Source organism: Chinchilla lanigera, unplaced genomic scaffold, assembly GCF_000276665.1.
Source record: "Chinchilla lanigera isolate Chin_1 unplaced genomic scaffold, ChiLan1.0 scaffold00051, whole genome shotgun sequence".
Classification (NCBI taxonomy): domain Eukaryota; kingdom Metazoa; phylum Chordata; class Mammalia; order Rodentia; family Chinchillidae; genus Chinchilla; species Chinchilla lanigera.
Window position 1 is genome coordinate 10,077,119 of NW_004955452.1, and position 12,270 is coordinate 10,089,388.

The 12,270-nt window shown below is 56.6% G+C and overlaps 1 protein-coding gene across 4 annotated transcripts in view; it reads right to left on the reverse strand.

Moving 5' to 3' along the window:
• The window catches only part of Col16a1 (collagen, type XVI, alpha 1), a 49,370-nt gene that overhangs the window by 14,710 nt on the left and 22,390 nt on the right, over positions 1-12,270 (reverse strand). For 2 of the 4 annotated variants that reach the window (XM_013519641.1, XM_013519638.1), the window contains 13 exons: positions 12,139-12,198; positions 11,905-11,952; positions 11,720-11,773; positions 7,978-8,031; positions 7,746-7,778; positions 6,061-6,177; positions 5,935-5,976; positions 5,756-5,842; positions 4,910-4,954; positions 3,971-4,015; positions 2,211-2,264; positions 1,668-1,721; positions 1,139-1,192 (listed from right to left, as the gene is read on the reverse strand). In XM_013519641.1, the coding sequence (XP_013375095.1) occupies positions 1,139-1,192; positions 1,668-1,721; positions 2,211-2,264; positions 3,971-4,015; positions 4,910-4,954; positions 5,756-5,842; positions 5,935-5,976; positions 6,061-6,177; positions 7,746-7,778; positions 7,978-8,031; positions 11,720-11,773; positions 11,905-11,952; positions 12,139-12,198 (747 nt within the window). The remainder of the gene's footprint in view (positions 1-1,138; positions 1,193-1,667; positions 1,722-2,210; positions 2,265-3,970; positions 4,016-4,909; positions 4,955-5,755; positions 5,843-5,934; positions 5,977-6,060; positions 6,178-7,745; positions 7,779-7,977; positions 8,032-11,719; positions 11,774-11,904; positions 11,953-12,138; positions 12,199-12,270) is intronic. The other 2 variants (XM_013519640.1, XM_013519639.1) reach the window with 2 other exon arrangements.

Sequence of the window (12,270 nt, forward strand, 5' to 3'; positions counted from 1 at the left end):
AATGGGTAGAGATCTAATGTATAACATGAGGACTATACATTTAAAAATTGTACTGTATCTGGGGCTCATGCTAAGTGAGTTTTTTAACTATTCTTTTTTTGTTTGTTTGTTTGTTTTGGTTTTTCTCCGGTACCGGGAACCGAACTCACGACCTTGCGCTTGCCAGGCAGGCGCTTTTGCCGCTGAGCTAAATCCCCAGCCCCAAAAGCCCATATTCCTTACCCTTCCAGGTCTCCTGGAGCCTCACTGAGTCATTAGATGGCCTCAGCTGTGCCTGCAGTGCCCCACCTGTGGCCTCTCCCTTGGGGAATTCCTCGGTACAAACAACTCCCTCCTCCCTCCATTCAGATCTCTGTTCAAATGCCACCCCCTCTGAGGACCTCCCTGGCCCTGTCCTCCGTCTCCACGTGACTCCAGCCCTTTCCCCTGCCCTGGGTGCCCCCTTGCTGTTATCTCTCATCGTTTCTGTGTGACTGTTTGTGCATCATAGTTGTCTGCCTGACTCTTGGCAGGATCCTCCCAAGGGAGCTTGACACCCAGCAGGCCATGAGATGCCTTTGTTATATGATAAAAGTGTGGCAGTTTGCTGAGTCCCATTGAGGCCTTGGGGAAATTCGTGAGGAGGAAAGGTAAGGCTCTGGCCCCAGAGAGGCTCTGCTCCTAGATCTGAGATTTGTCACCAGGCGGACTTGGGCTCTGGCCAAGCCCCGCTGTTAGCTCACTAACTGGCCGTGCCTCTGGTCCTCACGCGATAGCGGCCCCCAGGTCCAGCACGCAGCGTGGGGCTTCTGGGAAGGGTGGTTGTGCTGGGGGCAGTGGCCCAGGCCCTGGCACTCTCTAGGCCAGCCCTGGCCAGGCTGCCTTGGCAGCAGAAGGAAGAGCTCTGCCAGCTGACGAGGCCCTTCCCCAGCAGCCCGTCTGCGTGAGACCTGCTGGGATTCTCCTCGCAGCCTCCGCCCCCGCAGCCAACAGCCCGCGCTGAGACGCTGAGACACAGCTGGAGCGACTCGGGGGCAGGGGCGGAGGGGTCACGGCTCCTCCTCATAGGCTGCTATGAAAATCTCCTGGTGGCTGTCGGAGGCTCCCTTTGAAGCTTTCCCTCCCACCCCCGCGAGCTGAGAGCTGCGACTGGACTCACCGGCTCCCCCTTCTCTCCTGCCGGCCCGGCATAGCCTCGCTCCCCCTTGATGCCCTGACAATCGCAGAGAGAGAGGGAGAGAGCGCGGCAAAATTAGCCTCATGGCCTGCCTGGCTGGTGCTAATGCGAGGGGTGGAGACTGCAGCTGGCACCCAGACTGGCCTCCAGAGGCCCAGGGCACCAGGGAAGACAGCCAGGGAGGAGAGGTAGTGCCCTTATGGCCTCCCACCAGCCCCTGGGAACCTCAGTGGAAAGCGGGGACACATCCTACCCCCCCCAACTCTCCACGAGAGCAGTACTTTCCAGGGGTCACTCTCCAAACCCCCACCCCCACCGAGGAGACAGTCCCTGCCATATCTGGGGCTCACGGTGTGCCCTGGGCGTCTGGCCCTGAGGCAGCGGCAGGGCCAAACCCTGCCTGAGGGGCCCACACTAGGGTGGAGTCTGCCTGGAGGAGGAACCTGCTGAGGGATGCTTGTCCATCACCCCAAGCCTCTAAGAACCCCAGAGCCAGGGTCCCCTTACTCACAGGCAGTCCTGGGGGGCCCATGGCACCTGGGTAACCAGGCTGTCCGGGAGGACCCTATGAAGAAAGGCAGACATGATAGGTCAGTACCTCGGTATTTATATTCCCCCTTCCCTGGGCAAATGGCCTAAGTCGCAATATCTGCAGCTGCTGATTAGCAAGTGCCTACCCACCCCAGGACAGTACCCTTGGGCCATTTCCCCATGCCCCAGGTTCCTCAGCGTGAGCACCACCTGAGACCAGGGCTGGGTGGCAAGACCCAGGCTGCCCAAAACCCTGGGAGCTGAGCCGTAAGCTCAGAAGGCCCAGAGTGTGTGGAGACAGGAGGGGGACAGGGGACAAGGCTATGTCCTCACATGGAGATCAGGCTTCTTTGAGGCTGAGAGGTATGAAGTCTCCCGTACCAAGGGCGTTAGGGCTGAGGGGCCAAGAGTGTCACAACAAAAACACCCACTTCCCACCTTCTACTCACTCAGTGCCACCCCTCAGAGCCCAACCTGCCTCCCCAGGGCTCCCCATCCTTCTCCAGCCCCTACCATCTCTTACCGGTTCCCCTTTGTCCCCTGTCAGGCCCCTGAGGCCTCGCTCTCCTTGAAGGCCCTTGGAAAGAAGAACCATGAGAAACTGCAGAGGAAGGCAAACTGCACACAGCCCGACTCCCCTGCCCCTCGTCCCGCTCATTCTAGGCAAAGGTGGAGGCCTCTAGTGGCCCCAGCAAGGTGACTGTACGGGGTATGCTCTGGAAGATGACAGTAAGGTGGACCCCCCCCCCAGGGGAGCCTTTCATGAGCATAACCCCTCAAGGTAGCTATAGAGATATGCCCCCACAGGGTGGCTCATAGAGGATGCCCCTTAGGTGACTGTCACCGGTATGATACCTGGTAGAAGTCGGGTGCACCACTGGGAGGGTACAAATAAGATGTATACTCCTTCAGAGGGGTGACTGTCACAAGGAGTGTCCCCAGACGGATGCTCCCCACCAAAGCATATCACCAGATGCCCGACACTTACCTGTCCAAGTCCCACCCAAGCCCTAGATCACCTCCTTTTAGGAATGGAGGGAGAGACACAAGAGGGCTCCCTCGGGAGCGATCCCTGTCACTTAGTGACATGGAGGGGACATCCCTTGCCATCAAAGCTGGAGCCCCGCCCCTCCCTCCTCACCCCGGCCTTGTAGACTCGTCGCACCATGAAGAACACCTCTTCCGCCCCCTTCTCCTTTTGCCCCCAAGAAACGGCGCCCAAACTTTTCATGACACGAGACAGATGGCTAGACGGACAGATGGCCCCTTCACCCAAGCAAGCAAAAACAGACAAGGCCCGGCCAGAGATGAGGACGTGGGGACAGATGGGACTGTGAGAAGGAGGGGCCGCGCTCCATGAGTCTCCATCGCCAGACCCGGGAGGAGAGGAGCCAAGCCCCTGGAAAGTGAGTCTGACACACAGGAGGTTAGCTTCCGTGACCCGGGCGGGAGCGCCAGTGAGGATGGGGATGACTTAAACACAGCTGTGACGATGACGAAGGCAGAGCAATTAACGACACCTGGCAGGAGGAGCAGGCCAAGACACGGGCCACAGTGGGGCAAGGCCCCAAAACACCCAGAAGCCCAACTAGCTGGTATCCCATGGCCAGCCTTGGAGCAAGCTGGGACTGGAGCCAAGGAGCAAGGAGGAGGAGCAGGGAGGAAGAGCAGAGAGCTGAGGGCTTCCTCTGGGATGGGGGGAAGAGGCAGGCAGGGCTGCCTGCAAACCCCGAGGTGCCTCTGGACCACGCTGCTAAGCAGCAGGGCAGCAACCCCGGGCCAGCCTGCAATATGAAGCCCTGACGCTCTGGCATCTCTGCCGGGCTAGGGGCCAGGTGCCTGGCAAGGCCCCAAGAACTACTTTCAGCAAATCTTCAGTCCACAGGCAGGTGGTGAGAAGCAGGGGGCAGGAGTGAGAAGGGAGGAACGCAGAGGCTCTGGGAAGCACCAAATTAAAATGAGAAGGTAAATAGTCCAGACCGGGTGGACTTACAGGGAGTGGTGTGGGACGGGGCGAGGGCAGGAGCTTGGGAACAGAAAGAGGTGAGAGTGAAGACAGGAAGGGAGAGCAGGAGAGGGGTGCGAGGGGAGAAGGGAAGCTGGGAGGGTGTCCGAGCTACTGGGACCTCAGGGAACCTGTGTCGTTAGCTACCGTGCCTGAAGGGGACAACGAACACGGAGGAGGGGTGTGAAGGCGCCACGGGGGGCGAGGGGGGGAGACACGCAAAAGCCACAGAGACCTTGCTGGCGGGGGAGGGGAAGTCAGCAGCGCTAGGTTCTTACGGGCAATCCGGGGGAGCCAACAGCACCAGGAAAACCTGGGGGGCCCTGGTGGGAGAAACAGGCAGGTCACATCTCACAAGCACAGTTCCCCTGGGGCCTGGGGAGCACGGTCTGGGACTGGGAGCCCTGGGGGAGGGGAGGTCTTGGGAGTGTTTCAAGGCAGCTGAAAAAGAGACTGGTTGACCTCTCTGGCCCGGAACAAAACCGCCCGTCCCCTTGGCAGCTGGAAGAATGGCTCCTCCATCAGCAGAGATGCAGACAGCCTCAGAGTCAAAAACCCATCCCCAGTCTTCCAGAGTCTACTGAATGCCCTTGCTGGAGTGGCGCCCGCTCCTTGTGGTACTGCCATCCTCCCAGCGACCTGGGCTGCACGCATCCTCCTGGTGATGGCTTCTGGGCTCCAAAAGGGCTCCCACCAGACATTTTCCTCCGAAGCACACATGGCCAGTCCTTCCCACCTTCTGTTCCCTCCTCTTTTCCTGTTTTACGAACACCACAGAGAACTCCAGGGTGGATGCCCCGCTCTGCTCTGGTCTTTGTAGTCTTGCCCCAGAAGTGGTCCCAGCTCCATCACAGCCCTCGGCCCCTGGTCAGGGCATGAAGAGATCTGGCCAGAGGGCCGCACACTTCCCTGGCTGCCTAGGCAATCTGGGCTCATGTGTAAAACAAACTCGGCAAGGAGGTGGAGGCAAAGATGTGCCCGGAGGGCCTGTCCCAAGCGGGGGATGCAGGCATGCAGGCAGAACAGGGCAGTTCCAGGGGACCTGGGGCCGGGACACCGCAGTCCCCACAGATGCTCTCATGGGGAAAGAGGAGGGCAGTGGATGTTCTCTCCTCCCGCCCTGCCCAGCTTCTTGGGGACAAAGCAGCAAAATGGAGTCTGAGCATTAGAACCCTTTTGAAAGCTTCTCAAGCAAGGAGGAAACCTGTGGTACTTACAATAGGGCCTGGAGGGCCCGGGGAGCCCCTCATGCCAGGTGGGCCCTGCAAAGGAAGCCAAGGGAAATGGATGAGGAAGTTGGGGCCCCACAGAGCCCCGGTAACAACAGGGCCAAATGCAACAGAAGGTGGCTAGTGGCAAAGCAGGACCACTTAGTGGATGCTAAAATGGACTTTCATTTGGTTCATTCAGTCATCCAACATTTATTGAGCAGTTATTATGTACTGGGCACTGGTCCAGGGGATAGAAACACAGCTATAAATAAAGCTATATAAATCCCTGCCTTGTAGTGCACTTAGATCCTAGAGGCAAGGTGAACAGTAGCAAATAGAACAGGGCTGGCATTTAGTCGGTGCCGAGTCGATACCTGTGGAATGTTCCTGAAGGAAGTAAATACTCAGCATGTTTATAGTTATGAGTATGACGCAGGCTAGGGACCCAAGGGTTCTGGAATTGATGGGAGGTTTCTATCTTTGGAGACAGGGTCTCCCTAACTTGCCCAGGCAGGATTTGAAGTTGTGATCCTCCTGTCTCAGCCTCTTAGAGTGCTGGGATCACAGGCATGCATCACCACACCCAGCTGAGGGTTCCATTTTAGAGAGGGTGTCCGGGAAGGTCTCACTGGTAAGGTGACATGTGACCTTATCACAGAAGCAGGCAGGAATGGGCCCTGAGAAGGGGACTGCAGGCAGAGGAGGCAGCAAGGAGCCAGTGTGCCAGGGAACCAGGGGAGGTCAGGCACTGAGGGGCCCTGAGCCTCATGAGGCCTTGGGGGATCCTGGAAGATCTCCAGGCCTTGAGGGAACCTTGTTCCTGCCAGATGGGGTCCCCATCCCTCGTCTTACCTCTTCTCCTCTCTGGCCTGGCAGCCCTGGAGGACCAGGCAGGCCGGGGCTGTCAGCACAGTCAAAATCTTTCTCGTTGTTGTCTCCCTGGAGTGGGGACAGAGGTGTGACAGTGAGCAAACAGGGCCTCTTTCCAAGATTAGGCAGAAGGACAGCAGGTAAGGAGAGGGCTCGCTCACCCTGGCCTCCTCCGCTCTCGGGCGCTCCCGCTGGGAGAAGCACTGCAGAGGACAAGGTGGCCAGGTCAGAAGAGGCAGGCTGGGAGCCCCAGCCCCCCCCCCCGGGTGCCCCAACCCAGTCCCTACCCCAGCACAGTTGTCGAGGCCTGGCACTCCAGATATGGCCTGGTCTTCCTTCGCTCCCTGTTCCAGGGGGGACAATGGAATGCTGGTCTGGCCCTGGACACAGTCCCCACAGATACTCTGGGGAGGGAACGGGGAGACCATTGGGATCTGGGTCAGAGCTGGCCAGGAGGGGCCCAACGGGGAAAGCCCAACCCAGCAGGATTCCGGGGCACCCTGCCCAGAAGTGCGCCCCGCTCCCAGCCACATCCCTGCGGCAGCTTTGCTCCATCCTCAGGGGACCCAGTTCCAACATTTGGCTTTTGAGCTCCCTCCAGGAAGAAGCTCTGGTGGGGCCAAGCCAGAGCACTTTCCAGACAGGCGTGTGGGAGGAGGTGGAGGGGCCCGCAGAGGGACCATCTGTCCCGGCTGTTCTTGCAACCTGCACCCGCTGTGAGGACAAGCCACCAGGAGCGAGGCGGCAGAGGCTGTCTTGGAAGCAGCACTGCGGCCCAAGGGAGCCGGGGACACAGTTGCTGGAGGAGCTGGGCCCTTCGAGGACACCCTCTGGGCTGGGCCTCGCCACCACTGCCAGAGCAGCGTGACTGTCACAGGCTCCCCAGGTCCCCGAGCCCGAACAGTCTTCCTGACAGGCCTCTTACCCGAGGGCTTCCCCCTTCTTTGGCTCCCATTCGCTGAGAATGTTATGGAAGATACCAGTATTTTCTAAACTCAACCCCCTCAAGAAAACCAGCCCGTGATTTCTGAGGACTGTGGGCTCTGGAATTTGTTTATGGCAGGCCGTGGTATCCAGGGGCCCCAGGTGGGAGCCCAGGGTCTCCCCTTCCCTAATACTGTGAGGCCCAAAGATAACGGAAATCATTTGTGCAGCCCCCATGAGGCCGGGCATCATAATAGGCCTCTGTGCATTATCACGTTCAATCATCAGGGCTCGGAGGCAGGTTATCTCACAGGCACTGCGGAGATGAGAAAGCTGACGCTCAAAAGTGGTGATGTGACTTGTCTAGGTCAGTGGGAGCTGGGCTGGCTCTGCCTGTCCACGCCAGTGCTTCCGCCGGGCTGTGGGTGTGGCTGGGAATGGGACTCTGGACGGTGCCCCTGAGGCTGCCGTCTGACGGTCTAAGGGTACACTCAGCTCCCCTGGGGGGCCTTTGCGGAGCACTTGATTAGGAAGCCAGCAAGTGAAATGTTACAAGAAGCAATGTCAAATCCTGGGTTTGGAGTCACACAATTGCTGCCCAGGGGCAGGACTTGGGGGGACCCAGTCTGGGAGAGAAGAGCCAGGGATCTTAGTGCCACAGCCCCACTTGGATTCAGCACATGGCTGCTGCCAGGAGGCTGACCTGACCTCTTCTCCTGCTGCTTCTGGAGATCGCTGCAGTTCAGAGAGGGGGCAGGCCAAAGGCCCACGGGGTAGTGGGATGTCCAGGACACCGACTAACCAGTGCCAGGAGAGGGGGAAACTTCACAGGATTGCTTTAAGCACTCATTCAGCACATGTTGCCTGGGGATCTGTTACAAACCAGGCCCTCTTAGACAGATGCTTGGAAGGCACATTCCCTACCAACAGGGAACCAGTGAGCTCAATCTGTTGCTCTCCATGAGGGGCCCACAGCTGAGTACTTACTAGGAAGATGCCCTTAGGAGAAAACCCCACCAGCTCCAAGCACCTCCCCAAGCCCTCTTACCTTGAGAAGCTGCCGCTCGATGGGTAGGGAGCCCTGCAAGAGACAGAGGTGTGGGCCCCAGCAGTGAGGGGAAAGGGAGGGGGGCTTGTGGGATCAGGAACAGCCTTGGAGAGCATCAGGCCATCTGGCCTTCTCTAGCATCAGAGCAGGAGAGAACAGGGACCCCACACACAGCTAAAGGGGACGGACAGGGGCAGGGGGAGGCGGACTGTGAGTGTTGGCTGGTACCTACCACTTCCGCAGTGAGCCCAGGCTGTCCTGGCAGACCGTCAACTCCAGGCAATCCCTGCAGCCAAGAGGAGACACACGTGAGCAGAGCCCTCTCGCTCACCCTCCAGCCTCCCTGCTCCCGCCTTGCCACTGCTGCCTCTTCCCCTCATCCTGCAGAGCAAGAGCCCGGGCCAGCACCAGACTGCCATCTATTCTGTAGCTCAGAAGCTTCCAGACAGTTCTGGGGGGAAACCGAGAAGGCCCAGAGGGGTGACCAATCCCACAGGAGTGTTTCGCCCATGAGGCAGGAGAAGGGCAGACTTGGGCAGAGTCTACCGTATAGTAACCACTGTTTCTATCTTAGGTAGTTTTTCCTCATGTTCTCATTTTAATCATCACAATAATCTTGGTGAACTGGGCATTTTTGTGTATGTGTGCTGGGGATTACACCCAGGACCTTACACATAATAGGCAAGTACTCTACCTCTGAGCTACAGCCCCAGCCTTTTAAAATTTTATTTTGAGACAGAGTTTCACTAAGTTGCCCAGGCTGGCTTCAAACTTGCAATCCTCCTGCCTCAGCCTCCACAGTGTCTGAGATTACAGGTGTGTGGCACCACACCCAGCTGTGAACTAAGCATTTTATTTCCATTTTAAAAACAAAATAATGGGGCCAGGGATTTAGCGCTGTGGCATAAGCACTTGCCTGGCAAGGGCAAGGTCCTGAGTTCAATTCCCGGTACCAAAAAAAAAAAAAAAAAAGAACTGAGGGAGGGTAAATAATTTGCCAAAGGTCACACGTTGAGCAAAGTACAGAGCTGAGATTCAGAGTGGGGTGCACTAACTTCCATCCCCCTCTTCCCTGCATCAGTATCAGCCCTGGAAAGACATCCCTAGAAGGCGGGATGCTTGCTGGTTGGACACATCCAGGCGCAAATTCCGACTACCCACATGACCTTTGGCAGCTTATTGGTGTGTGTAGGGGGCAAATCCTGTGTCTCAGTTTCTTTATCTGTAAAACAGGGACCAGGGCGTGTTCGTAGTGAGGCTTCTAAGGAGGCAATGGCTGAAAGGAGCTTAGTACAGAGCCCGGGACACCCGGGATGCTCATACGAAATGTGTGCCATCCAGCTCCCGGGATGCTCATACGAAATGTGTGCCATCCAGCTCCATGGTTCTGCCTGCGGATTCACCATGCACATTTGCATATTAAATACTCCACGGAGGCAGGGAGTAGGTTCTGCTTTGAATCCCCGGTGCCCGACATGGAGGAGGTATGCGTTAAATATGTGTTGAGCGTACGCTCCACTGCTCAGCCTACTCCTCCCTGCGCAGGATTTCCTTGGCCCACTCTGAGATCTGGCTTCCCTTCAAGTCCTAGCTCCCAGCAGTGGAACACATCGCCTGCCCCCAGCAGCCCTCCCTAGCCAGGGCACGCCCTGCCAGGCCTGGGTCCAACCTGAGTCAGCCTCCACCAAGCCCCTGTAGCATCCAGCCCAGTGCGTCAGGGTTTAGCACAAGCCTTGAACATGTTTATTACTGTCATTGTCATCAGTATTCACTCCCTCCTCCACTCTTTACTGCTAGCTCAAGACTGAGACTGGGATTCTTTTCCTGCCCTCCCGGAACTAAATGTCCCATGTGTTGTTCTATATGTAGAAGTGAAGAGGTGAAGTGTGCTCCCCGAGTTGACATTTAAGCTCCACTACCTAAAAGCTACATTTCTTAACCTTCTGTGCCTCGGTTTCCTCATCTGGATAATGGATCAGGATGAAACATGACAATCAGGCAGCGAAACTATGCAGAAAGTGAGTGCTGTGAGGTCCTGAGATGTTTCTGTACCCACACAGAGTTGCTGCAAGGCCCTGCTGCACCCCACCTGGCATGGGGCAAGGGCCTGTTATCGGCAACCTGGGTTTGGTTTCAGGCACTGGCACCAAGCAAGGACTCTGGAGCCTAGGATGGGAATCAGCAGCCACGCCTTCCTGTCTGGGTCTCCTGCCGTGGCTGGGTGGGGTTTGCACTACATCGGTTCTCACTGGTTAATGGGTCACTTTGAAATGACTTTCGGCCTCTCCCAGCAAACTCAAGGCCCCTGCAGACAGATCACTGTGTCCTGGCCTCGCGTGGAAGCTTGGACACTTTCAGCAAATAGGGGTCTGCCAAATGCAAACCACCGGGGAGCTGTGCTGAAAGGCGGCGGGTGAAGCAGGAAGTGCTCTGCACAGGGAAGCCCCAGTCCAGGGCTGCCAATTCCTGGCAGGGTGACCTTGGATGAGATACTTTACCTCTCCAAGCTTCAGCCTGCCCGGCTGTGATTTAGGGATACACCACCTTCCTTTCAGACTTGGTATAAAGCCCCAGTGAATGAGAGAATGAATATAAAATAATAATAGTAGTCATCACTGTAGTAACAACAGCTAATGCCTCCTGAGTATTTATGAGGTGCCGGGAATGGTTCTCTACACTTCACATGCGTTAACTTTTTAAAATACTTATAAAAAACCCTAAAAGGTAGGTGCTATAATTATCCCGCTTCAGAGAAGTTAAGTATCTTGCCCAGTATCACACAGCGAGCTCACAGCAAAGCTGAGATGCAATTTCAGGCTGCCTGGCTCTGAAATGCACACCCTAAGCCAAATGCCACACAGGTGGTGAATGCCTGTTATCCCTGCAACTCGGGAGGCTGAGGCAGGAGGATTACAAGTTTAATCTGGGTAACTTAGCAAGATCCTGTCTCATGATAAAAGTTCAAAGGGTTAGGGATGTAGCTCAGTGCTCTTTGGGCTCAATTACTAGTACTGCAGAAATAAAAAATGCCATACAGATCTCGACACCTAATGCTCTTCCTTTGCTATCTAGGGCCACCTTGCTATTGGCTAAACAGGTCAGTTGCATTCCCACCCCTGGGCCTTTGCACCTGCATTTTCCCAACCAGGAGTGCTCGCCTCCACAGACTCATTCGCATTTCCTTTATGTTTTTATTCAGACACCACCTTCTTTTTAGCACTTTTCACAAATGTGTTTCTCACCCTCCTCCAGCTTCTATCCACACCCCAATTTATCTTTCTCGTTAGTGCATACCACTTTCTAACATACGATATTTTATTTATTTGCTTATTGTCTGTCTCTCCTGCTAGGAAGCAAGTTCCAAGAAGAGAGGAGATTTTCATTTTTGCCCACTGCTGTGTCCCAGTACCTAAAACAATGCCTGGAAAACAGTAAACATGCAAAAATATGTGTTGAATGAGTGAATGAATGGATGCCAAATGCTGCTCCAAAATGGGGAGCTCTACACCCGTGTAAGGGACTTCGATCTTACCCAGATTCTGGGCTCTTGATGGCTGACCAAGGCCTGAGCTTGGCACCCACTGGTGAGGCGCCTGCCACTATCACACAACAGGGTACGCCTTGGAAAAGTGCCGGCAGTCTCAGCAACTCAGCGAGACCATTTCACAATTAAAGAAATAAAAAGGATCTGGGATGTAGCCTAGTGTGAAGGCCCTGGCTGGGTTCAGTCTCCAGTCCCCCAACCTTCCTCCCCCCCAGAAAAGAAAGGAAAAAAAAAGAAAAAGGGCTGGGAGTGCCCACCCTGGCCCCAGGGTCCACAACCCTCCATGCACCCTGGAAAGCAGGGGCACATAGGAGTGAGACCTGCTGGTGGCTGGGGCAGGGCCGCAGTGTGCCCAGGCTCCAGCACAGGGCAGCCGCTGTGTGACTGCGTGAGCCCTGCCACCCGGACTCTTTTTCTTCTTCCCCTTTACCTGCAGCCCAGGCACTCCGGGGGGCCCCGGTGGTCCAGGAACACCTGGGGGACCCTGAGGAGGAGAAGACAGACTCAGCATCTGTGGAGAGCTCTGCCCCATTGCTGGGGGCAGCAGAGCGGAGGGTGGGCAAGCCGCAGGGTGCTGGCAGACAAGAAGAGGCAGAGGAGACAAGCGACACACACCTGCGGGCCCGGCTGCCAGGAGCTGCCCATCCAAAGTCCAGGAGCACCCTGGGTGGGAGTGGGGGTAGCAAAAGAAGGGGAGAGGTTATAGGCAACGTCCACACCAAGCGCAGGGCTGTGTGGGGAGGCAGCTGGCTGGGGCGCAAAGCCCCGCAGGACCCTCGCACGCTGGGCACCAGGTGAGGCTGGCAGCCAGGCCTCTGCCCGGCAAAAAAGGTTCTCAGCACCACTTACCGGCATGCCAGAGAAGACGGGGTCTCCCCGAGAGGGGCAGGAGCACTCCCCTGGGTCTCCCTGGAAAGATACAAACCTTTGTTAGATGTGGTAGGGACAGAGGGGCCTTGGGAAACTGATGGTGGGAAGCAG